General features: G+C 43.0%; 1 protein-coding gene across 2 annotated transcripts in view; it reads left to right on the top strand.

The window, feature by feature from the left end:
- The first annotated feature begins 8,441 nt into the window (after positions 1–8,441).
- The window catches only part of GOSR1 (golgi SNAP receptor complex member 1), a 44,116-nt gene continuing 25,045 nt past the window's right edge, over positions 8,442–27,512 (top strand). Inside the window, exons 1-5 of one of the 2 annotated variants that reach the window (XM_075561259.1) lie at positions 8,442–8,552; positions 11,427–11,541; positions 15,742–15,829; positions 18,505–18,612; positions 23,291–23,382. In XM_075561259.1, the coding sequence (XP_075417374.1) occupies positions 8,522–8,552; positions 11,427–11,541; positions 15,742–15,829; positions 18,505–18,612; positions 23,291–23,382 (434 nt within the window). In that variant the 5' untranslated portion in view covers positions 8,442–8,521. Of the gene's footprint in view, positions 8,553–11,426; positions 11,548–15,741; positions 15,830–18,504; positions 18,613–23,290; positions 23,383–27,512 lie in introns of both variants that reach the window. The other variant, XM_075561258.1, reaches the window with a different exon arrangement.

The following is a 27,512-nucleotide window of genomic DNA, read 5'->3' as shown; positions in this document are numbered from 1 at the left end:
TTTAACACTGAAAAGGGGAACCAGACAAGGATGTCCCTTGTCCCCAGTCTTATTTAACATCATACTGGAGGTTTTAGCTAACAGCATAAGGCAAAGAAAAGACATAAAAGGTATTTGTTTGGGGAAGGAAGAAGTGAAGGTATCGCAGATTATATGTATTTGCAGATGATATGATTTTATATGTGGAAATTCCAAAAGTTCCACAAGGGGAGAACTGGAAGCAATAGAGGAGTTTGGCAGAGTGACAGGATACAATGTCAACAAACAGAAGTCCATCGGACTGTTATACACACTGGATAAGACCACAGAAGAGGAGATAAAAAACGTGGTACCCTTCACAATAGCCAAATACAAATTGAAATATCTAGGGATATACCTGACTAAAAAACCCCAAAAGATCTATACGGGGAAAACTACAGAACACTATTGTAAGAAACCAAGAGTCACCTCAACAAATGGAAGAATATCCCATGCTCATGGATTGGAAGACTCAATATAGTAAAGATGTCAGTTCTGCCAAAGGCACTATATAAATTTAATCCAATCCCGATACAATTACCCTCATCTTTCTTCAAAGAAATGGAAAACTGATTACCAACTTCATATGGAGAGGAAAGAATCCCAGAATTAGCAGATAACTCCTCAAGAAGAAGGACACCATGGGAGGGCTTGCTTTACCTGACTTTGGCACATACTATGCAGCCACAGCTGTCAAAACTGCATGGTATTGGTATAATGACATACTCAGACCAATGGAAAAGAACTGAAAACCCAGAAATAAAATCATCAGCATACAGACAACTGATCTTTGATAAGGGCCCCAAAAATATCAAATGGGAAGCAGATGCCCTCTCTAACAAGTGGTGTTGGAAAACTGGATATTTACCTGCAGTAAAATGAAGCAAGTTCCTTATCTCACTCCATGCACAAGAATAAACTGAAGGTGGATCACAGACCTTGAAATAGAACCCCAAACTATTAGGGCCATCAATGAGGGAATTGGGACCAACCTGAGAACTTTGGCAGAGGGAATGCATAGGCTATCGGAAATAGGCAAGGACACAAACACAGAGGAGGAACAAATTGACAAATGGGATGTACTGAAGATAAACACCTGTGTACATAGACAAAGGCCTTATTACTAAAATCTACAATACTCTGCTAGCTTCCAAAAAGAAAAGAAAACGAATTTCCCACTGAAGAAGTGGGTAAAGGACCTGAAGAAAAGATAATTTTCACAGGGACAGAAATCCTAATGGCCAACAAACACATGAGAAAATGGTCCCGATCTTTAGCCATAACAGAAATGCAAATTAAAACAACAATGAGATATCACCTAACACCCTAAAAGATAGCTCAATTCAAAATATCAGAAAGCAACAAGTGTTAGAAGTGCTGAGGGGAGAACGGAACTCTCATCCACTGCTGATGGACCTGTAGGTATGTACAGCCACTATGGAAATAGATCTGGTGATATCTAAAACAGATGGAAATCAAGCTACCACACAACCCAGCAATCCCCTCTACTGGGCATATACCCAAGAGGCAAAAAACAAACCACAGCCAGACATCTGTGCTCCAATGTTCATTGTGGCACAGTTTGCAACTGCAAGGAGTTGGAAACAACCCAAATTTTCATCAACTGGCTAGTGGATTAAAAAAACTGTAGTACATACATACATTGGAGTACTACACATTGCTAAAAAGAAGTGATGAACATATGAAGCACATCATTGCATGGAAGAACTGGAGGAAATCATGCTAAGCGAAGTTAGCCAAGCACAAAAGGACAAGAACAACATGAGTCCACCGAGGTAAGCTTTAAAAAAAAAAACAGCAAAAGGGGCATATGGAAAAAGATACTGAATACAAACATTCCTGGAATGAGGAGACCAGGTAGTATGGCAGGGGCTAGACCAAATCTAGGGATACATATGGTAGTAAACTAAAAAGGAAAATAATTAAAAAGAAGAAATGGGTAGCTGGGGAACAGGACACTAACTCACCCAAGGGAAGGGTATTGTTTATATCTCCACAGGGAAAGAGGGACCAGAGTTCAACCGGGTGCTCCAAGAGGTGAATGTAACATGCCAGCATGAAGTAGAGAACCAGTGGAGAGGTCTGAGGGGCTGGCCACAACCCCAACTATGTGGACATCTGCCTCACCCCCAGAAGAATTTATTTCAGAGGACAGCACTGCAGCTCAGGGAGAGGGACATGTCTGATCAGAGCACATGGGAGAAAATGAAGGGGGATGAAGAGAGAGTGGAGCACATTCTGGCCATCCAAGTCTTGATGACGATTTACCCACTCACAACAGTCAGTCCACAGAGAAGACCACATGGCTGGCCCCACTATGCGACACAACATCCCTCACTGACCCATAGCCTTACAGGGAAGAACACTGGAAACACAGTGTGGGAATTCTGCCCGATCTGATCCCACCACACCAAGGCAAAACACTAAGGGCATGCAAGAGAACAGCAAGGGAAACAGAGCAAGGAAGTCCCCAGGAAATACCAAAAATAGACTTTGGGCCAGGGCTTGGCACACCATCAGACTTGAGCAGAAAACACTCCCAAAGGGCCAAGAAATAGTCCCTGAACTAACTACAAGCTTTTCTTTTTTGTTGTTGTGTTGTGGGGTTTTTTTTGTCATTGGCTTTTTGTTGTGGATATTGTTTTGTTTTCTTTTGTTGATTCGTTTTGCTCTGTCTTGTTTTATGCATATTATTATCTCAGCAGGTATGTCTAAATAAGATAGGCTGGATGAACAATCTGGAGTAGAAAACAATGGGACCGATGGTTAGGGAGGGACATGGGAGAGGGAGAGGTGGGGGGAAATGAAGTGGTGTCAACAATCCCAGGGACAAGGGAACAACAAGTGATCCAAATCAGCGGTGAAGAGGGAGTAGGAGGCCTGGTAAGGCGTGATCAAGGGCAATGTAACAGAGGAATTACTGAAACCCAAATGAAGGCCGAGTATGATAGTGGGACAAGAGGAAAGTAAAAGGAAATAGAGGAAAGAGCTAGGAGGCAAAGGGAATTTATAGAGGTCTAAATAAAGGCATGTACATATATAAATATATATGAGGATGGAGAAATAGATCTCTCTGCATATATTTATAGGTTTAGTATTAAGGTAGCAGATGGCCATTGGGCCTCCACTCAAGTACTCTCTCAATGCAAGAATACTTAGTCTTATTAAACTGGCATTCCATGATGCTCACTTTCCAGACCCAATCACTGAAGACAAAGTGGGTGCATAAGCAAATGTGGTGAAGAAAGCTGATGGAGCCCGGCTATCAAAAGATACAGTGTCTGGTGTCTTAAAGACTTGAAGGTAAACAAGTGGCCATCTAGCTCAAAAACAACACCAGATGCACGAGATGCCAAAGGTATCAGTTATCAGGCATCAAAGAACAAAAAATCATACCATTGTGAATGAAGGGGAATGCGGAGTGGGAACTCAAAGCCCATCTGTAGGCAACTGGACATCCCTTTATGGAAGGTGGTCGGGAGGAGACAAGCCAGTCAGGGTACAGTGTAGCAACAATGAAACATACAACTTTCCTGTAGTTCTTAAATGCTTCCTCCCCCAATATCATGATCCCAATTCTACCTTACAAATTTGGCTAGATCAGAGGATCTACACTGGTACAGATAGGAACTGGAAACAGAGGGAATCCAGGACAGATGATCCCTTCAGGACCAGTTCTGATGGCGGTGATACTAGAAGGGTGGAGGGAGGGTAGTGTAGAAAGGGGGAGCCTATTACAAGGATCTACATATAACCTCCTCCCTGGAGAACGGACAACAGAAAAGTGGGTGAAGGGAGACATCAGACAGTGTAATATATGACAAAATAATAATTTATAAATTTAAAGGGTTCATGAGGGAGGGGGAGCAGGAAGGGAGGGGAAAAATGAGAAGGTGATGCCAGGGGCTTAAGTGGAGAGCAAATGTTTTGAGAATGATGAGGGCAATGAATGTACAAATGTGCTTTACACATGAATGGATGTATGGATTGCGATGAGTTGTATGAGCCCCAATAAAGTGATTTTTAAAAAAAGGAAAGAGAAAGTGATGGCAGGGCATGAGGCAAAAGGAAACAGAGGCAAGCTCTGGGAAGCAAAGGCATAGATAGGGAGATTAACAGAGGCGTGCACTTATGTAACTGCATTAATCCATAACAATAGTGGTACTGGCATATGTACATATATTTATAAGACAATATACTGAACCTGCAGAAGGGCCTTGGGCCTAGGCTCATACCTTCCCTCAAAACAAGAACACTTTGTTCTAACAAATTGGCATTCTATAATGCTCACAACTCCACCCCCCTATAGGATTACTGAAGACAAATTTAGTGAATAAGCAGATGTGGTGAAGACAGAGGATGGTGCCCGTCTATTAAAAGATATAAGGTCTGGGGTCTTAAAGGCTTGAAGTTAAACATGCGGCCATCCAACAGTGAAGCAACAAGGCCACATCGTAGAAGCACACCAGCTGGTGCAATCATGAGGTGTTGAGACCAGGTAACAGGAATCAGAAAACTCACAACAAACAGTAAACAAATAAAACTGCATTGGTGAGAATGGAGGAGGGTTGAAGTGTAGACTGAAAGCCCATCTATGGACAGTAGAACATCCCCCACAGAGTGGTCGCAGGGAGGGGTTGAGTCAATCAGGGTGCAGTAGAGCAAAAATGGGTTATGCAATATACCTCTGATCCCCTGAAGTCTCCTCACCACCACCACCCCTCCTTTGGCTATCATGATCCAGTGCCACTTCCCAATCTAGACTAGATGGGAGCATGTACATAAGTATAGGCAAGAGATAAAACTCAAAACATATGGAACCCAGGAACAGGAGTCAGAATAGAGGTAAGAAAAGGATAAGGGGAAGAGGTGGAGAAGGAAGGGGCCAGCGATCACAATGAATCGCACATAACCACATACCCCTATCCTGGGGCAAAAACTGCAGAAACCAGATGGGGAGGGAGACAGTGGTTGGTGTGAGATTTTAAAATAATTAACAATCTATAATCTATCAAGGAGCCACCAGGGGTGGGGGACGGGGAGGAGGGAGGGCATAAAAAAGGAGCTGATCCCAAGGGCTCAATGGAAAGTAAATGTCTAGAAAAGAATGACCGAATATATGTACAAATATGTCAGATACAATTGATGTATGGATTGTAACAAGAGTTATGAGTCCCCAATACGATTATTTAAAAAAAAGAAAAAAAAATCAAAGTGGAATGTGGCCACAGTTAAAAGAGAATTCTGAAAAACAGACTCTCATCCACCTTCTTGGCTGACCTACAAGCAGTTGTTTTCCAAACTAACACTGAAAACCACACTCTGGGTCTCCGAATTTAGCCAACGGGCTATAAGGTCACTGCCTGTGTTTTCCCTGGTCACATTCTATGTTATGACAGTTAATTAATTGGACAACAGTCTCAAAACATTGCAGCACAAAGTAACACAATGTGTGAGTCTGGGTATATTAGAGAAACAAATCCACAGAAACTCATATCTGTATAAGAGAGAGTTTTATATAAAGGGTTAAGTGTACATTCAGAAAGCATCCCAACCTAGTGCTGTCCAAGCCTGCAAATCCAACATTAGCCCGTACGTCTAACACCAATCTACAAAGTCCTCCTCAATCTCACAAAATACATGCAATGATGCTGACTGCAGGAGGAAAGCCGAGTCAGTGAGCATGTAAGCATCTCAGTGCGGGCAGGGGTCTCCACATGGCTGCTCCAGCACCCAGGGCTGCATCAGAATAGGTCCATGTGGCTTCTCCTCAGGGATGTCTTGCAGGAAGTGAGCCTTGCCAGGTGAAGTAGGGAACTGGCTAAGGCACATGCACTCAACCATCAGAAAGCAAGAGACCAGAGTACTAGAAAGGTGAGGCTCACCGAGCCATTTCTCTCTCTGCCCCCATGTGTTTATCAGCCAGTTTGGCACAATAAACCTTAACTATCTCACACATGTAAGCTGTTCCACTTGGGTCATCCCCTCCTAAAATGACCAAAAATGGTTTCAAAGACCACTGATTTTCTAAAAAAATTTTGCCACTCAAATGCCAGTGTCTATTGCTTGAGTAGACTAGAGGTCTAAATCTGATCTTTAAAAGAGGCATTCCATCTTACTAGGGGACAACTCATGTTTAAAATGGAAGGGGAACTGCAGAACTACTTCCCCCAGCTACCTCCCCCACCCCCAACCCATGATCCACCCCCAAAACTCGTGCAACTTCAGGCTGCAACACCAGCAGTGAATCAGTGTGTTTTCAGCACCCCATCCCCCCTTTATGTGCAAACAAAATGACATAGAGCTCCCCGAAAATAGAAATGAGCTCCATTAAACATGGAAATGAAGCCCTGTTTTCCAGACATTCTCTGAGCCACAAAAAACCTAGGCATACAAACCAGAAACAGACCAAACTGCAAGAGGACAGTCAAAAGTGTTTGCAAACATCACAGAGAGAAAATGGACAAAGTTCTAAATATTCCTAGGCAAGAAAACACCCAATAAGAATTGATAAGACTTTATAAAGTTTCTGAAAGCACAGAAATATATGTTTAAAAAATTTCAGGGGCCCATGGGAATTCACGGTTAAAATCACCCCTTTCTCTTTCCTTGACACACACACCACCCTGCCCAGAGAGGTCCCTCCAGGAAAGACAGTGTTGGATCCTGCTGCCTGCACCCAAACCCACTGGCATCGAGTTGATTCCAACTCACAGTGACCCTGTAGGATCAAGTAGAACTGCCCCTTTGGGTTTCTGAGACTTGAAATTTTTCACAGAAACAGACAGCCTCCTCTCTGTCCCTGAGAGCAGCTGGTAAGTTCAAATCACTGACCCTGTGGTTAGCAGTTCAAAGTGCAGTCACTATGTCTTCGAAAACCCAAACTCACTGCCATCAAATTCATGTCAAATCCTATAGTGACCTTATAGGAAAGGCCGGAACTGCCCCTGTGAGTTTCCGAGACTGTCACTCTATGGCAATAGAAAGCCTCATCTTTCTCCTCCGGTTGCTGGTGGTTTCAAACTACTGACCTTGTGGTTAGCAGCCCAGTATGTAGCCCAGTATGCTACCAGAGATCCTTCTGGTGATCAAAGAAACCTCAAATTCAAATATAGTTAGTACAGACACATGTATTAAGTCTTAAACAGGACAAAAACCATTTGTGTGGAAGAGGGTGGAAATCATCAGGAGGTCACCATGGTGCCTGAGGAGTCACGGAGACCTGGAGAATGATGTGGAGAACAAAGGCAACTGGGAAAATCATGAGGGGTGTCAGGACAATACAGCACAGTTGCCAAAGGGGGAAAGAGGCCTTGAGGGGAAAGGTACACTAACCAGTGCAGAGAAAAAAGCTTACAAGATTGATTCAGGACCCTCCGACCAAGGCAGTCAGGGGGTGTGACTGCTGACTATGTGTCCCAAGAATGTGTGCCTGGGGTGTGCCTATAAAAAGGTACTAAGCAGGCTTGGGCCCAGAAACGCGCGCACACACACACACACATCAATCAAAACGAAAACACCAACTCACGGCCTGATCAAGTAAATTCCAACTCATAGCAACTCTGTAGGACAACGTAGAAAACTGCCCCCTTGGACCTTCCAAGAAGGTAACCCTTTATGAGAACAGAAAGTCTCATTTTTCTCCCACAGAGCAGCTTGTAGTTTTGAACTGCTAACCTTGCGGTCAGCAGCCCAACTCATAACCACTGGACCACTAACATGCCTTGTGTCAATCAAGGACTGAGTCAAGGAACTTCAGGTACCAATAGCTGCTCTGGAAAGATCACATCTTTGAAAACCCTGCGGGAGCCGTTAGCCTACTGCGCACCCAAATGGTTCGAATCGACTAGTTCGAATCTCACCAACAGCAACCACAACAGGACTGCACACGAGGTCAAGCATCGTCTGATACGGTGCCAGGGCATGAGGCTCCTTCCCAATGGGCTCAAGCACAGAACTGTGAGGATGGCGCAGGGCCGCTCGGGGTTTCCTTCTGTCCTTCCTGTTGGGTGAGTGAAGGGAAAGCGGCCTGGCGCAATCGGGAGAGAAAGGGAAACCGGCCGACCACAGTAGGGAGGCGGGCACCGGCTTCTGGCACCGAGGATGGAGTCCAGAGGGAGGTCCTCCTTATTAGAGAAGGCCAGCGAAGTTTGAAGACGTTCCACCTACGAATAACGCTCCTCTCAGTCACCTCAGTATCTTCTGGGAAAGACGACTAGCTGCGTTAACGTCGAGGATCAGGGCTTGCGCGCCAATGAGAGGCACGAGCAAGACCAAACGCACCCGTGGCTAACGCTCGGGTTCCACGCCTCCCGGCTGGTCCAAAGCGGCAGGAGAACAGCTTGCCCGCCAGGGGGCGGTGTCTGGGAAACTCGCCTATCCCATCAGCCCCGGCACCCGGGGCGGAAGCACGCGTGGAGGCGCCTCTCTGGGGTCCGCCTCGTCTCGACTCTCCTCTCCCGACTGACGTTGGACAACAAAGATGGCGGCGGGAAGCAGCAATTACTGGGAAGGTGAGCGGGAGGCCTCGGAGGGGGTCCCGCCGAGGGGCCGAGAGGTTGGAGCGGGGACGGGTCTCGGAGGAGGTGCCCGAGAAAGAGCTGGGTCTCCGAGCGGCGTGCGGGGCGGGTCTCGGGGCGCGCCGGGGGCCTGGGAGTGGGGGGACGTGAAGGTTCTGGGGCAGCGGGCTGGCCTCCGCGGCAGGTCCTGGCCCGGCCGCCTCAGCGCGACCGGAGGCTGGCTTTGGGCGGGGAACGCGGAGAGAGGGCGAAAAGGAAGCGCTCTCTGAAAGGCTGAAGGAGAACTGGGCTGAGGGATCAGCGGGACTACTGAGGAAACGGGTGCTGGGCGCGAGTGGGTGCCCGGCGCTGAGACTGGTGCCTCGGGGAGAGAGAAGTCGCCGCTGGAAAACTGCGGGGGAAAGAGCACAACGCCGGGAAGGGGCCACCGTCAGCCCGCACCGCACCGTGAGAGGAGTCCGAGCGTCGTGGCTCTGATTGGGCCCCTCGGCTGCTTCGGGCTGGGGCTTCGAGGCTTGGGTGTCGAACCGTGTTTGAAGGCAGAGGAAATGCATTTCCCGTCTGCCCTGGAGTCTAGACTCGGATTTCTTTTTTTCAGAGAGAGAGGAAGTTGGGACAACCCGTGTGATTTAACGAGGGCGTTTAATGCCCAAGAGTGGGCTCGTGGAAACTCCTCCTGGGCCTCAGTGCTGAGGAGAGTTTTCAGCTTTTGCATGCCACTCTCCTGGCAACATGAAAATCCCTCCCCGAATCATTTTCCCATTTGGGCCTATTGCTCCCCGGTGACACCCTGGGAAAACACCACGGGTGTGTGTGTACTTGTGTGTACCTGTGCCTACATAATGAGGGGCCTGCACACAGTTCTGGGAAATGGAATGCAAAGGTAATGCGTTTTTCCACAAGTTTTTGGAAGCCCCTGTGTATTTTCACTGGATGATCTCCACCCGAGAGGACAGTAAGGGAAGCATGTTTAGAATTCATTTAAAACACATATTGAAATGCACTTTTGAAAAGTATCAGCTACACAACACTTTGGAATTAGTCATTTCAGATTGGATAGAAGTGGCTCCTAGATTCTTTAATCAGTAGAAGATGGTGTTTTGAAGCAGCCTTCTGAAATTACCCACTGCCTTCCATTTTAACTCATAGTAATCTCAGAGGACAGAGTGGTCATGCTCCCGGGAGCAGCGGTTCTCAACCTGTGGGTCGCAACCCCTTTGGGGGGTGAATGACCCTTTCACAGTGGTGGCCCGAATCACAATAGCAAAATGACAGTTATGAAGTATGGATTGTGGTAAGAGTTGTATGAGCCCCCAATAAAATGATTTAAAAAAAAGAAAAGAATGTTATGGTTGGGGGTCACCACAACAGGAGGAACTTGTATTAAAGGGTCACGGCACCGCTGAGGTTTTGAGACTATAACATCTTTAAAGGGGCAGACGGCCTCGTGCTTGTCCCACGGAGTGGCTGGTGGCTTTGAAACACTGGCATTCCTTATTGAAAGCCTAATTGTGACCGCTGCTGTCATGATTAAGGCTGTTAGGTTCCATTGAGTCAGTTCTGACCCATAGCAACCCAGTTCCTAATGATCCGTGGGGAAACCCCTGGAGGTTTGGGTTTAAAGGCAAAGCTGAGGATCATAGGTTAGAAACTCACTGCCATTGTCAATGTTGGCTCATCGCAACCCCTTGTGGGTTTCTAAGACTAACTGTTTCACGAGTAGAAAGTCCTCTCTTTCTCCCATGAGCTGCTGGTGGCTTTGGACGGCAGACCATGTCCAATGCTTTATACACCACCAGGGTAGATTACAGATACACCTCAGCTAGCTGAACTGGGATTTGATCTGTGGATAAAAATGTGCCCCTGCGTTTTACTTGTAGTGGTAAAAAAACCAAACCCACTGCCATCGGATAGATTCTAACTCATAGCGACCCTAAAGGGTGTCCGAGGCTGTTAAGTCTTTATGGGAGCAGACAGGCCTGAGTGGGTTGGAACCTCTGCCACCTCCAAGACTCCTTTTCCAACGTACTGAAATACTCTTTGTATTCCATGTTTCTCAAGATAAGATCTTTACTGCCATTCTGCCATGTAGTCAGTCCTTTTTGGTTTAGCCATGAATGGAAGCAGTCGTATCTAGATGTGCGTTTCCTCGCACTCAAGCCCTTAGAAGTCAAACTAGGTATCAATTTCTCCCCCTGCTTTGCTTCCCTTCTTAAAAGGGTATATGTGCTTATTCCCATCATATCACATTTGACCTGATCAGTAGCACAGTATTTATTGTTTCAGCTTCTCCTTTAGTAATTATGTTGAAAGGGAATTTAAAAGTCTTTTTCATGGATCATTTTTAAAAATTTTATGCTCAATCAGTAAGTCCTTTTACTGTTAACAGATTCATTAGCCTAATAAATCTTTGGAATGTAGATAGAAAAACCTTATCAAACAGTGATGCTTTCTTAGCTGGTGAATTGATGTCGTACTAGCTAGACTGGAAACTATGTTCAGTTCCTTTGTCATTTGTACTTAGGGTTTCCCCTCAATTACAGAATTGTCTTTATTGCTGTAGAAGTAATTATAGGAATGCTGGGATAGCATCTCATTACTGTAAAGCTAGCTGTTTTTTAAATAGAGCTGAAATCGATCTCCCACAGTTTATTCCCCCCCCCTACCCCCCAGTCTGAAGTTTAAATAAAGGGCTTGCTTGCTTCCCTGGATATTTGCTTTCTTCCTTTTTAACACTTTTATTTATGGAAGAATTAGATCAATAGCTGATCATTTTTATAGTTTGTTTTCTACAGAGTATTGTGATGTTACATGTGTACTGGTGGAGTTTTTGTGTTTAATCATTTGCTTTTATACTTTTTATTAAAGATCTCAGGAAACAGGCCCGACAGTTGGAAAATGAACTTGACCTGAAACTAGTTTCCTTTAGTAAATTGTGTACAAGTTACAGTCACTCCGGTTCCCGAGATGGAAGACGCGACAGGTATAGGTACTACCAGATTCTCTCTTTTGCCTTAAATGATAATAGTGTTTTTAAAGCATTCAAAAATAAGATAGAATTTATGACCCCTGTAATTTGGTCTGTTTGGTGAATTTGGTGTTTCTTTTGTAATCATTGATTTTTTTAAAGTGACCTATTAAAATCTTAATTTTGGGGGGTTAGCATTTATTCAGGATCCCTGGGCAAGAATTATGACATTGCCAACAGAATAATGCTAGGTGTGAACAGTGAGTTTGTATCAGAAATAAGAGTTTCTAGTGAGCCAGTGTAAGAAAATTTGGCCCCATTGTATTCTTAGGGAAAATCCCATTCTGTTTCAGATTGAGAAATGGAAATGAGGAACTACTCAAATGCAGTGTATGTGTAACTACTATTCTGTGCTTTAGACTAAATGTAAGGCCACATATATGCCCGCTACTAGTAACAAAGTTACTTTTTATTCTGGTGTTCTTTTGAGAAACAAGCTTATTACTATACTGGACATGTAGAAAATGCATTCTTTTTGAATGGCATTCTTTAGGTCATCCACTTGTTTACAAAAAATAAATGCTTGAAAAGATAGAATAGGGAGGGAGAGTGGGGGCGGGGGAAATAAGCTGATACCAAGAGCTCAAGAAGAAAGAATATGTTTTGAAAATGATGGTGGCAACATATGTACAAATATGCTTGACACAATGGGTGTATGTATGGTTTGTGATAAGAGCTGTATGAGCCCCAATAAAATGATTTTAAAAGGGATGAAAAGATAGAATAATATAATGAACCCTATGTAAGTAACATCCTCCCTTATTACCGCTTCATTTGACGGCCTGGTATGTCCCTCTGGTAGCTTCTCCCTTCTTGTCTCCCTATATTCACTTTATTTTTACTACATGTATACTACATGTAGTACTATACTATATGTGTGTGTATACTATATGTGTGTGTATACTATACTATGTGTGTGTATACTATATGTGTGTATTCCTAACTAACTTTTTATATGCTACTATAGTTATTTTTTCAACTTGCTTTTTGTTCAGCACTATCTGGAAGTCAGCTATGGGTATGCTTAACTTTGATATATTCATTTGCTGCTTATCCCCCTCACTACCATAGTGATCCTGTACGGTGGAGTAGAACTGCCCGTTTTCAAAGGCTATGAGTTCTTTATGGGAGCAGACCACCTCATCTTATTCCTGCAGAACAGCTGGTGGGTTCGAACTGCTGACCTCTCAGTTAGCAGCCCAATGTGTAACCACTATGCCACATTCTATGACTCTATCAGAATTTGCCCATTCTGTAGATGGGCATTCCTTCTAATTTTTTGCTTATCACCCATCAGGCACTAAGAGCTTACATGTGTGGTCCTGGCACATTTTTTCACAGAATGTTTCTATCAGGAGTAGAATGGCTAGTAAAGTGTTTTTAGTTTTTGTCCACTCTTTTATTTTCGATATTTTTTCAAGGATTGATGGTATTCTACAGCTAATAGTAAAAATAACATCTGCACTTGAATTTGAACTAAGGCCCATACTGTGAAACTTAGTATATTGTGCATATTCCAGCAGAGGCTCTGATGGTTTTGACCTCTTGGGTTGTAAGTCGGATGCTTTACCCACTGCACCACCAGCACCCCTTGGACTCTAGCCCCCAAACCAAACCAAACCACTGCCATCGAGTCCATTGTAACACGTAGCCCAAATAGGATTTCTGAGACCATCGATCTTTATTGGAGCAGGCAGCCTCATCTTTCCCATGGAGTGGCTGGTGGGTTTGAACTGTTGGCCTGCCAATTAAGCAGCCCAATGCCAAACCCACACCACCACCAGGGGCTTTAAAATTTTTTTTTAAACTCTTATTATTCCTTTTTTTTTTTCTTAAAATTTTTTTTTAAAAAAATCATTTTATTGGGGCTCATACAACTCTTATCACAATCCATACATACATCAATCGAGTAAAGCACCCTTATACATTCGTTGCCCTTGTCATTCTCAAAATTCGCCTTCCACTTGGGTTCCTGGAATCAGCTGTTTCCTTTTTTTCCCCTCCCCCTCCCCTATGAACCCTTATAGTTTATAAATTATTATTTTATCTTAACTCTATTATTCCTGTTAATAACAGCAAAATAGTTGTTGTAAAGGTCCGAGGGCCAACATATTGCTAAAGTGGCCTGAAGAAAGTTATTGGCATGCCGGGTGGATATGACTGTGGTGTCGTCCTTTGAGCTCATCTTTACTTAGCAAGTAAAGCAAAAGAGGAATGGTTTTGACTTTGTTTTTATTTTTCTATCAATAAGCATATTTTATGATTAGAAATAATTTTTCCTGAATCTTAAGCCTCCCACTTGGCTACTGCCAATGAGTGTACAATATTTGCTCCACTTTTTTTAGTTTCTATATTTCAAGAACTTCAAAGTCTTGGAATCACCACACACATTTAATAAAATGAATTAAATTGAACTGAAAACTAGTATTATGGAGAGCGACTTTTTGGCCATTTCCCTGGCTTCATATATTCTTATGGGGTGTCTGGTGAATGTGGGAATAACTAGCAGTAGAAATGATGACTCATTCACTCATTCAGCAGTTACTTAATGTGCATTTGTTTTCGGTGACCAAGACACTGCCATCCCTCCTTACAGATCTGATAGACTGTTGGCGCATTGTTATTTCTCATGTGTCTCGGAGAGGAATTTGTTGTAGTCATAGAGGGGGCATTTTTACCTGCTCATTTTGGAAGAGAACCAGAGAGCCAATATTAAAGATCGACATATTTGCATACCAAGTTTTAAGGAAAATAAATTAGAATGATTCAAAAAGAAATAAGGATTTGGCTCTATTAGAGCTAAAAATTAAAATCCTTTTTGGTTATTATGCTACTTGTTACTATTGTGTGGGAATGTTTGTGAAGAAAGGAACTGAAGCAGGGCTCTTTTTTCCATAATGAACTGATGGTTTACTCTATTTTATCTACCGCACGCAAGGATCGCAGAGGACAGTACACAGTCCCCTATGAGCCTGGAGAGCACTTAGAGCCTGGGCACTTAGCTGTGCCCTGAATAGTGCGGGTCAGCACTGAGCTGCTTGTTTGATCATAGGAGTGGGGTGCAGAAAGTTCATGGAAAAATTTCCATTATCTTTCTATTCCATTTTTCAACGAATTTTCTCAAGTTTCCTTGTTTGAGTATGGTCACCTGGAGAGGGATAAAGGTCATCCCCACCTGAAGAGTGATGAAGGATAGTGGGGGCTTTTTTTGGTTGTTTTGTTTTCAGAAAAAGGCAAAAGAAATCTTCAGGACATACAGTTTTAGAATTTGAATCTGACACAAAATGTCACTTGTATCCAGTTAGGATTTTATTACTTAGATTTTAAAAGACAGTTGAACACATTTTTGCAAAACAAGACAGTCATAGTTTCGGTGGACATGTAGAGGGCTGCTACTAAGATGTTCCTGGTAGGCAGGCCTGGACGTTTACATTAGACTTAAAGCCAGCTATTGATTTTTCAGTTACTACTTTTCCAAACTAGGTATCAGCTGCACCTCAGCTTGCTTGCTTTTTTAAAAAAAAAAGTCTTTTCTCAGAGTCAAACAAGTATGGAGTCAATTTCAGGTATAAGGAACCATGCTTGCTTTGGAGGGAATTTTTTTAAATCTCATTATTCACAAACTCCATAACCTAATACACTTATGGCTCCCTTATATATTCTGCTTCATAGTTCTGTAGTTTTCATTCACAGTTTATTTTTTTAAGTCGTCAATTGCGCACTGCCATAACTTCCATTATTTTCTATCATTTTGTAAACAATCCAAGCACTTTTAATTTCTGTATGTTACTGAGATCAGATGTACTTTGACCTTGGGAAGAATCTTATATTTGGTTATATTTTATACTGTGTAATACAGATTTAAAGAACTTATAAGGAAAATTTCTTACAGGAAAATTTCTATAAAACTTAAAAATTAAATGATTAGGGCAAAGAATGTACAGATGTGCTTTATACAATTGATGTATGTATATGTGTGGACTGTGATAAGAGTTGTATGAGCCCCTAATAAATTGTTTTAAAAAAAACTTAAAAATTATAAAGAAAGAGAATGACTATTCCACTTGACTTCTTCAAGAAGTGTTGCCTTATTTAAATATGTGTTAAAGGATTTGAATTAACTAATATATTCCTTTTACATGAACTTCTTTTCAGTTCTGACACAACACCCCTTTTAAATGGATCAAGTCAAGATAGAATGTTTGAAACAATGGCGATTGAGATTGAACAACTCTTGGCAAGGGTGAGCACTCTCTTACATGACCATTTTGTTGTGACTGCTTGTTAGAGGCCCTGTGACGTGGTAGTGGCACATTGTGCTGCAACGTGCACGTCCGAAAGCCCCAGCCACTCCTCAGGAGAAAGAGGAGACTTTCTGCTCCTGCAAACACGCAGTCTTGCAGACCCAGGGGCAGTTCGACCCTGTCCTACAGGGTTGCTGTGAGTCAGAATGGACTTCATGGCAGTGAGTTTGCTTTTTGTTCTAATACTGTCAGAGTCCTAGTAGTAGTACAGTGATGATGCATGGGCTGCTGACTGCAAAGTTAGCAGTTTGAAGCCACCACCCACTCTGAGGGAGAAAGATGAGGCTTTCTACTCCCATAAAGAGTTACTGTCTTAGAAACACAATGGAGCAGTTCTCTTTTGTCCTATATAGTCACTGTGAGTCAGAATCAACTTGATGGCAGTGAGTTTGTTTGTTTTTGGTATACTTACTAAAGAGTATAACATTGGACTATATTGATATTAATTCTCAGCTCACTGCCATCAAGTTGATTTTAACTCAGGGATCCTATAGGATAGACTAGAAATTCCTCTCTGAGTTTCCAAGACTTTACGTCTTAATGGGAACAGACAGCCTCATCTTTTTCCCTTGGAGCAACTGGTGGGTTTGAATCACTGACTTTTCAGTAGCAGCTCAGTGTGTAGTCTACTACACCTCCAGAGCTCCTCAAACATGGTTATTGAAATCATCTGTTTATTAATGTTGTATAATAATAGTCATTTTTGAAGACAGGTCTCAGCTGCGCTTCTGTTCTCAGACACACAAGGGAAAAGGAATACCAGTCCACTTTTCAGGATTAGCCACGGAAACTTCAGGAATAGCAGTGGACGTGTGTGACACCGCGCTGGCAGAGGCGCCTCAGTTTATATGGATGACGTTAATGAAAACAAGACTCTGCGGGGAGATGGGGGAACTGACACCAAGAGCTCGAGCAGAAAGAAAATGTTTGGGAAATGATGATGGCAACACATGTACAACTGTGCTTGACACAATGGATGAATGCATGGATTCTGATACCTGTTAGAGCCCCAAATAAAATGATTTTTTTTTTTAAAGAAAAAAGGCTCCAGGAATTGACAGAATACCAGTTGAATTGTTTCAGCCACACTGGCAGCATTGTCTGTGTCAGGAGATTTGGAAGACTGCTGCCTGGCCAATGTACTGGAGGAAATCTCTGTTTGTGTCCATTCCAAAGAACAGTGACCCAACAGATGTGGAAATCATCGAGAAATATTAAAATCACTTAGAAGGAAAATTTTGAAGATTATTCAAAATCAGTTGTAGCATTACACTGCCCAAACTCAGCTAGATTCAGAAGAGGGTGTGGCACAGTTCTGATGTCAGATGGATCTTGGCTGAAAGCAGAGGACACCAGAAGGATATTTGTGTTCTATTGGTTATACAAAGGCATTTGACTGTTTGCATCATAACACTAGATAATGCTACCAAAAAAATGGGAGTTCCAGGACACTTCATCGTGCTCTTGTAGACCACTACAGAGGCAGTAGTTTCAATGGAGCAAGGGGGTACTGCACGGTTAAAAATCAATAGAAGTTGTATTCTTTCACCACACTTAGTGTGTATGCTGAGCAAATCGCAGAACTGGGCTATGTGAAGAAGAATGAGCCATCAGGATTGGGGAGGGCTCATTAACAGCCTGCAGTACGCAGGTGACACACCATTGTTTGCTGGAAACGAGAGCCTGAGGCACTTGCTGATGAAGATCACAGACTCCAGCCTTCTGTATGGATTATAACTCAGTATAAAGCAAGCAAGATTCATCAGGTAGACCATGTGGTTTCTCCAGTTAGAAGAGAGGCGCTGTCAAGGGTTTCATTTTACGTTGTCTTCTATCAACACTCTTGGGACTAAGAGTCACGAAAGGAAATGATGCCTTGCAACGGGCAAATTTGGTAGACCAGACCTCTTTATTTTATTATTATCATTTTCCCACAGTTTTATTGGCACATAGTTTACATGTTATGCAATTTATTAGTCCAAGAAGACCTCTTTAAAGTGTTGAGAAGGAACGATGTCACTTTGAAGCCTAAGGTGTAGCTGACCCAAGCCAAGGTATTTTCAGTGGCCTTATGCCGGTGAAAGCTGGGCAAGCCCACAGAAGAAATGATGCATTCGAATGGGTTGTAGGCAAAGACCTGAGAATACCAGGGACTGGGAGAAGACGAACACATCTGCCTTGAAGAATGGACAGCCTTAAGAGCAGGGATGACAGGAGGCCTCCTGTCAGGTACTTGGCTCATGCTCTCAGGAGGGCTCAGTCTCTGGGAAGGGCTCTCGGTGGTGAAGTAGGGTCAGCAGAGCAAGACGCAGACCCTTCATGAGATGGATTGACACAGTGCCTGCAACAATAAGCTCAGAGGTAACAGGTGTGAGGCTGGTGCAGGGCTGGGCAGCATTTTGTTGAGTTGTCCATAGGCCACCATGAGGCAGAACCACCTCCACGGCCCCTCGCAGCAGCAGCCAGAGGGATATTTAAGCCTTTATGGATAATTTGGGAGACATGATGAATCCTTTCCGGTTCTCTCTCTGCTTGGGATCTTTTATGCTTCCAGCAAAAGGCAAATAATTTGCTTTTAACTACTATGCTTCCTAATTTTTTAAACTTTTTTTAGCTTACAGGAGTAAATGATAAAATGGCAGAGTATACCAACAGTGCAGGTGTCCCCTCTTTGAATGCTGCACTAATGCATACCTTACAGCGACATAGAGACATACTGCAGGTATGTATTGGGTTTAAGATGTTTACATTGTCACAGGAGAGCTGGCTTGTTTATTTAGTTGCTTGTTCTGGTGGTGTAGTGGTGATCCACATGGGCGGCAGGGGGAAACCACCAGCAGCTCCATGGGGGAAAGACTGGGCTTTCCACTCCAGTAAACAATTACAGTCTCGGAAACCCGCAGGAGGTCACTATGAGTCAGCATTGAATTTGGTTTCTTTTTATTTTGCTTATTGTGTACCCACCCTTAGAACTGGGACAGAAACTACTTAGAAATGGTAAAAGTATGGTAAACTATGTTTCTATGAGGAAAGAAAATCAGGCATGAGCTATCCAAATTCACGTATTTAGAGGAAATTCTATAAATGTTAGTTTTCTTTTTCCTGACCCATCCCAGGCACTTTTTCTCTCACCTTACCCAGGTTTTTCCACCTTCCTGACTCTTTATTCCCCACAGCCTGGGCAGAATCCCGACCCTTTCCACCTGCTCTGTCCCCATACCCGGGCATTCTTGTGATTCTTCCCACCCCCTTACTTCCCATATAGGACATCTTGTCTCTTCCTCATCACCCCCTACACCTGGGGTTATGCTGATTCCTCCCATGTTTGACCAATAACCATCCTTTCTCCTCCCCTCTATCTTCCACTTCCTCACTTCTCAGACCTGCCTCAGGAGTTGTTAAAAATCCTCAGATAGGATGTGTGCTACAGGTGATGTTATAGAAATTTGTCTTGTGTTATTTTTTTTTGGTATTATAAAATTCTAAATATGTATAAAAGCTCTTGCTTTTCTCTGATAAAGTGGAGTAATACTCGCCACCAGATAAATATAGAGGCATACCTCTGAGATATTGCTGGTTTGGTTCTCGACCACTGCAATAGAGCAGATGTCACAATAAAGCGAGTCACACACTCATTTTGACTTCCCACTGTCTGTACAAGTTAGGCGTACACTGTAGTCTGTTCTGAGTTGGAATTGACTCAGCAGCAGTGTGTAGTAACATCATGAGAAAGTATGAAATATTGCAAGAATTACTAAAACACGACAGACATGAAGTGTGCACATGGTGTTGGAAATGGACTTTGTAAGATCTGCTCAATGCAGATTTGCCACACACCATGAGTCTGGTTTTTGTTTTTAAACTGCAATGTCTGAGGAGAAGCAATAACGTGACATGCAGTAAATAAGGCATTCTTGTGCACTCCTGATTTAAGAGACCTAGCTAGATAGCTGGCTCAGGCACAGAAAATATGATGGTTTAGAGCACTGGTTCTCAACCTTCCCAATGCCACACCCTTTAATACAATTCATCATGGTGTGGCGACCCCTCAACCGTAAAATTATTTTTGTTGCTACTTCATAACTGTAATTTTGCTACCGTTAGGAATCAGGCGACCTTGTGAAAGGGTCATTTGACCCCCAAAGGCATCACGACCCACAGGTTGGAACCGTTGGTTTAGAGTATACTTCTATCAGGCTTTGAAGAGAACATATAGAACATTTACTGTACTTAATACATTGTTGGGGGAAATGGTAAAAGTATACCAAAAAAGCCTAAGTCACTTAAAAATTTATTTTGGGATGGGGAGTGGGCATCGGGTTAGGGAGAATAAAATATGGTAGTACAAATAAGCCAATACTTTTAGCATTGAAAAAAAATTAAACAACCACTCCTAATTTTAAAAAATCACGTTAAAAATAGGAATAGATAGGTACTTATTGACCTAATACAGATATATATATTCACTCCTCACCCCAAAATTAGATCATTATGCAAAAATAAGTATTGTGCACCAATGGAGGATGGCTGTCACTACATACTAACTGCCAGGTGATGTGTATTGTTTAATTAGTGCTCTCTACTTGATCTCTAGGTTCTAATATCTATCCAAAGACTACACAGAACTCACAGACAAAACTCACTATTAAAAAGTTTGTTAGGGAAATTAGCAAGTTGTATAATGCTAGTGAAAAATGCTCAGAGTTGACTTATGAAGACATGTTTCAAAGTCGGCCCCGGAATGCCCAAAGGGCATACCACTGTGCTGTAAGCATCATTTCAAAAGCATTCAGCTTAAGCTCTGGGGGCAGCATACCCAGCTCCCTGAATTCAGTGCCTAGAGGCACTCAGCTCCACTGCCATGGGTCAGCAAGTTCACGTTCCCCAGGTAAGTGCTCAGAGGCACTCCGCGCTGTAATCCAACCTGCCACACCAAAGCACTTGGCTTAATTTGCTCCGTGGGTTGGGAAATCCATCATTTTGTGCCTTGCTCTGACTCCTGGTTCTGCTGCTGCTCCTCTGATGGTACAGCCGTCTTCTGGATCCAGGAGGTTCATTGTGCAGTAGTCTTGGGTCCAGAGGATATATTCCATTCCTGGTTATAGCTGGTAATGAGATCCCTCCTCTTGCTTCTCAGAGGGTTCCTTTTACACACAGCAGGATGGCACTGTTCACAATTATTCACAAATGAATCCTATCAGTATGTATCTTCCCTCACCTTCTTACCAGACCCCTGCAGGGAAAGGTCAGGTGGTGGGAGTGAGAGACTTTGACTAGAAAAGCCACATTCAATAAACAATGCACTGCCTCTGCGACATCATCAATAACTGCCAAACCACAGAGAATATTGGCCTGGCCAGGTTGAGACAACCTTTACCAGTAAAGCCAATGTTACTTTTGCCTTGCACCTCTGTGTTCGTTACTTCCAGATGTGCATCATAAATGTACAAAATCAAGAATATATAAATAAAAAATGAGTGGATTTTTCAACAGATTGGCAGAAATTACAGTGTTTGTTACTTATTAGCAGGAAGGATAGGTAAATGTTGGTGGGAGGAACATTCGTGCAGTCCTTAGAGAAGACAGGTTCCCAAAAAACCAAACCCACTGCCATCGAGTGATGCTGACTCAGAGTGACCCTACCAACCAAGGCAGAACTGTCCGTGTGAGTTTCCAAGATTAGCTGTGAACTGGAGTAGAAAGCCCTGTCTTTCTCCCGAGGAGCAGCTGGGGGTTTCAAACTCCTGACCTTGTGATCGCAGCCCAGTGCAGAATCACTACAGATTAGCACTATCCGAATTAAAATGTATGATTCTTTGAGCCAGTTATTATTCTCTTAAACACCCCCAAAATATGTTCTCAGTTCTATGTACATTTTACCTTTTTTGTAAAACAAAAGTGAAAGCAATTAAAACTGTGTAGCAGTGGAGAATTTATTAAATTCTGATACCTTTGTAAGATAGACTATCTGCAGCTAACCTGAAGGTTGCTGGTTTGAACCCCCAGGCAGTACTGCGGTTGATAGGCCTGGCTAGTTGCGTAAAGATCACAGCTGGAGCAGTTTTACTCTAACCCAGCGGTTCTCAACCTTCTGATGCCCGGCCCTTTCATACAGCTCCTCCTGTGGTGGGGACCCCCCAACCATAACATTCTTTTTGTTGCTACTTCATCACTGTCATTTTGCTACTGTGATGACCCCTGTGAAAGGGTTGTTTGTTTGCCCCCAGAGGGGTAGTGACCCAACGGTTGAGAACCGCTACCCCTCTGGGGGCTCTGGGAATCTGAACTGGCTAGATGGCAACTGGCAACATTAAAAAGAATGCTGTTGATTTCTGTTTGTTGAGATGGAAAGGTTGCTTAGTGTTTTATGAATTACAGAAAACGCACATCAGTTTTTCGTTAGCATAAATTAAAGCAGTGTTAGATAAACACATAAACGCAAACACACTTTGTGAAAGGAAATCAGAGGTGATGGCAGTAACTAGGAGCTGGAGAGTAGAATCTTTTCCTCTGTGGGGGAGGGAGGGCTGAGGGCTGAGGCTGTATGCTCGTGTCTTGGTGCTGTCTCGGGTCAGGGCTCCTCTAGGGTGTGGGGTTGTGTTTGTCTTCCCACACTTCTCAGATGGGGCAGGAAGTGCAGTGCAGGAATCAAATGTGCACAAGCACTGAAAAGATCAAATTTGGAAGTAGGCTTTATTGGACACGTTAGTAAGCAGAAAGAGCAGCTCAAGCTTTAGCTGAGCTCTTTGAAAAAACCTTAGAATTTTTTTCCCTTTATAATTTTGCCTCAAGATACTCAAGTTCCGAGCTCATTGTCCCAACTCATAGTGACCCTTTGCAGGCAGAGTAGAGCTACTCCTTTGGGTTTCCAAGGCTGTCAGTCTTTTGGGGAGCAGGAAGAAACCTCGTCTTTCTCCCTCACAACACCTGTGGGTTCAAACGATGACCTTACAGTTAACAGCCCAAGTAGTAACCCTCTACCCCAGCAGGTCTCCTCAGGGCAAGCTGCTAGGGCAGCCGTTCTCAACCTGGGCTGGAAAGACCCTTTCACAGGAATCCCCCAAGTCATCACAGTAGCACAACGACCGTTATGAAGGAGCAACGGAAATAATGTATGGGGTGGGGGTCACCACAGCTGTATTAAAGGAAGGCTGAGAACCACTGTACTGGAAGATAGGTATTTTGTGGCAATGTTACCCTAACACCAAATTGTTTTCATTGGAAGAAGTTTGTCATGGTTCAGGAAAATAATTATAAAGTTATTTTTGCTATTTGGCAATTCGATCTCTTAAATGGCAGTTTGTTTTTTAGAGAAGTTGCAGTCTGATGACAGTAAATATTTGATTCAATAAGATGAGGGTATATAATTTTTGTTGAGATTTAATGTTGATTTATTGCAGGACTATACACATGAATTTCATAAAACCAAAGCAAACTTTATGGCCATACGGGAAAGGGAGAACCTAATGGGATCAGTCCGAAAGGATATTGAGTAAGTGACATTTTCTTAACATCAAACTGAATAGCAGAAGATGAGATTTTAGGGCTTTTAATTCTCATTTTACTATTCTGGTCTCATTATCTGCTTCCCCTACTTTAATCCTTGGCTCCTGCCAAACTTTGACTTTCCTGCCGTAAGTCCAGCTTGTGTGTGTGTGTGTGTGTGTGTGTGTGTTCAACACTTAATTTTTCAAATTTTTCTCTAATCATTTTATTGGAAGCTCTTACAGATAAAAAAATCCATAATTCAGTTATAATAATTCATAATTGTACAATTACTGCCACCATCATTTTCAAAACATTTTCTTCTTGAACTCTTTGCTATTGGCTCTCCTTTGTCTCTTCCGCCCCCCCCCCCAGGAACCCTTTTTCTTATAGTTAATTTTGTTTTTTTAAACTTTTTTGCCATATTTTATACTGTCCGCTGTCTCTGTTCCCCTCGAGTGTGGTTATACAGTCAACTTTGCTATCAGTCTCCCTCCCCCCTTCCTGTACCCCCAGGGAATCATTGTTCCCGTCACTATTTCTGACAGGTTTATCTATCTTGGATTTCATGCATGAAACAATCTTCATTATGCAAATGAATCGCAGGTCTAACAAGCTTAATGAGGTAAAGCTGTGACTGTAATCGTAAGGGGAGGAAATGTAGGTATGTGTTTCATTAGCACTGTACTGCTTTCTGGAAAGATCTTCCCTCCTGTATGGCCCTTCTGTGAAGGAACTGCCTAATTATAAGTGGGTTTTGGGTCTCCACGTGTCTCCACTCCTTCATGTCAATTGATTGCTTGTTTTTGAACTTCTGATACTTAGTCCTGTTGATACCTCATGATCACATAGGCTGGTGTGCTTCCATGTGGGCTTTGTTGCTTCCATTCTAGATGGCTGCTTGCATAACTTCGAGCCTTTAAGACCCCAGACGCTATATCTTTTGATAGCCGGCACCATCAGCTTTCTTCACCACATTTGCTTATGCACCCATTTTGCCTTCAGCAATCCTATCCGGAAAGTAAGTATTTTACATTGCCACATTATTAGAACAAACTGTTCTTGTACTGAGGTAAGTTTTAAGTCGAGGCCCAAAGTCTGTCTGCTTCCTTATTGCATTTGTATATAAATATAGGTGTGTTAATATATATATATATAATATGTAGTGTATATTAACATACCTATCTTTATATCTACCATACATATGATTATTACTTTGTAGTTCTTTCCTCTTTCTCTTTTCTTTCCTCCTGCCCCACTATGATACTTAACTATCATTCACCTCTCAGTTATTCCTCTTGAATACATTTCAATTGATCAGAAACTGTCTGGAATGCTACACCGTTCTCCCCTTGTTCTTCCCCTGTCCCTGTCATTATTGCTTCATCACACACACACACACACACACACACACACACACACACACACACACACACACTTCCTCCTCTCCCATGCCCCGCCCCCCTTCAGTCCCACTGTGGTCTTCTTGGAGTTGCTTATCTTGCCTGTCTTATATAGAGAGACACCAAAAGAGAAAAGAATTAAAAGAGACCACACAAGTAGTTCCAAGTCTAGCTGTTGTCCTGACCCACAGTTGATGAGGATCTCTCTGTTAAATTGCGAACAGACCCTGTTACAATCCATCGGTCCAATCCCCGTTTCTTTCAGCGGTCCCTTTCCCAAGACCCACTAACCTAACACCCCTTATACCCTTTAGTCCTCCGCATTCATGCAACTTGTACAAGATCTCATCGCTCTCCTTGCAGTCAAGGATGGAACAGTCTAAGTGTCCCGCCCCGCCCCGCCCTGTCACACTTTAGACTTTCTACGAGGCCCTCTTGTGGATCTCTCCCAACTTCAGATGAGGTGCCAAGTGCTGCCCCCCGATTCAGAAGACCATAATCTTTGTAATCAAGCTTCTTCAGGGTTTCATGGCTTTGCTCCCATTGTGGTCTGTTACACTCTGGGTTTGCCCCCTTGTGGGTGGGTCAGGCTGGCTGGCACTCCTGGCACTGTGTTTTGTGCTGTCTTCTGTAGCCCTGTTGTCTAGGGAGGGGACATCATGTCTCGAGCTAAGGCCAGCCCTTTCCTTGATTGAGATGCTTTGAGCAGGAATGGAGTACTACACATTCCTAAAAAACATGATGTCCAATCCACAACGGTTGACACACCGGAATAAAATCTCTTCTCTCTCTCCCTTTCCTGGGGAGACATAAACAATATCCTCCCCTTGGGTGAATTAGTACCCTGTTCCCCCATTGCCATGTTTTTTATTCCCCCACCCCTCTGTGGGCCGTAAAAGCATAGTGGGGGTAGGGGGTGGGCATGTCTTTTTGCACAGGTGCTATCTTTTCAAGATTTTTCTTTTTTGATGATCTATGCATCATTGTATTTGGTCTGGCTCTTGCCAGAGTATCTGGTTCTCAGCCTGGGAACTGTGTGATAGGTACATTTTCCCCTGTGCCTGCTATGTTGTTTAAACTTACCTCGGTGACTCATGTTGTACTTGTCCTTTTGTGCTTGGCTAACTTAACTCAGCATAATATCCTCCAACTCTTTCCACGAGACAAGGTGCTTCATTGATTCTTCACTGTTTTTTAGGGACTCCATTGGGTCTATATACCAGAGGGTTTTTTTTTTAATCCATTCATCTAATGATGGAAGTTTAGGCTGTTTCCAGTTCTTTGTAATTGTAAACTACATGGTGATGAACATCGGAGTGCAGATGTCTGGTTGTGGTTTATTTCTTCTGGGTGTATGCTCAGTGGTGAAGTCACTGGGTTGTTAGGTATATCGATGTCCATCTGTTTTAGCTATTGCAAATCACTTTCCACAGTGGCTGTAAGTATCACAAGACCACCAGCAGTGAGTGAGAGTTCCGACCTCAACACACCCTCCAATATACGTGGTGCCTTTCTGGTTTTTCTTTTTTTTTTTTAATTGGGCTGTCCTTGTGGGTGTGAGGTGGTATGTTATGGTTGTTTTGATTTGTATTCCCTGGATGACTAATGATCAGGAGGATTTCCTCAGATGGTTATTGGCCATTCAGGTTTCCTCCTTTGTGAATCTTCTCTTCAAGTCTTTGCCCACCTCCTCAGTAGGCAATTAGTTTTTTTCTTATTGTAAGGTTGCAGGGTTCTGTAGATTTTAGTAATAACACCTTCGTCTGATATGTCATTACTAAATACCTTTTCTCAGTGTGATTTTCTCATTACTCAAGATGAAATCTTTCGATGAACATGAGTGTTTTCTCTTTAGTATTCTTCATTATTGCTGATAGCCCAGGTATTCCTGAAGTTTGTCCTAATTTTTTCATTGATGATCCTGATAGTTTTTGGGTTTACCTTGAGATCTGTGATCCACCTTGAATTTGTCTTTGTGTATGGGGTGAGGTAAGGGTCTTGGTTAATTCTTCTGCAGGTTGATATCAGTATAAACCAATGCATCTTTCCTGCTAGGCAAGCATTGAGCAACTCACTCTGAGTTAGTGTGCACAGTGGTGTTGCCTGGGAAGGTTCTCTGTGGTCACAGTGAATTTTTTCATAAAAGCAGTTTCACTTGAACCTCATTTTTTGTGATGGCCAATTTAAGAGAACAGTGTGCAGCTGTGAAATTTTGTTTCTTGCTCAGGAAAAATGCAGAAACAGTTGTAGTGGTGAACAGCTTATAAGGACAGCATTATGGGAAAAAATTGTACAAGTGGTTTTCTTGTTTCAAAAAAAAGTGAAATGTCGATCGATGACAAACCTTGTTCTGGATGGCAGTTAACTTTCCAAATAGATGAAAATGTTGACTCGTGGTGCATTTGGATTTGATTCCACCAAGTCAGACTGTTCATCAAGTTTTCTGGCAGCTAGGGAACTGGTTTTGCTACCAAGACAATGGACCTGCTCACACAGCCATCTCAGTGCTCCAATTTTTGCCAAAAAACAGCATGCCCCGTGCACCTTATTCACCTGACCTCGCTCCAGTGGCTTCTTTTTGTTTCTGCAAATGAAGAGCATGAAAGGACACTGATTTGATGACGTAGAAAAGGTGAAGAAAAGAACAAGGGAGGTGCTGTCAGCCATCCAAACAGATAGAGTTTGAAAAATGTTTCTAAGAATGGAATCGCAGATAAGACAAATGTATTACGTA

This window comes from Tenrec ecaudatus, chromosome 10 (genome assembly GCF_050624435.1).
Source record: "Tenrec ecaudatus isolate mTenEca1 chromosome 10, mTenEca1.hap1, whole genome shotgun sequence".
NCBI classification, from domain to species: Eukaryota; Metazoa; Chordata; class Mammalia; order Afrosoricida; family Tenrecidae; genus Tenrec; species Tenrec ecaudatus.
The sequence above is the reverse complement of the archived record's forward strand: the minus strand, read 5'-3'. Positions and strand labels throughout refer to the sequence as shown.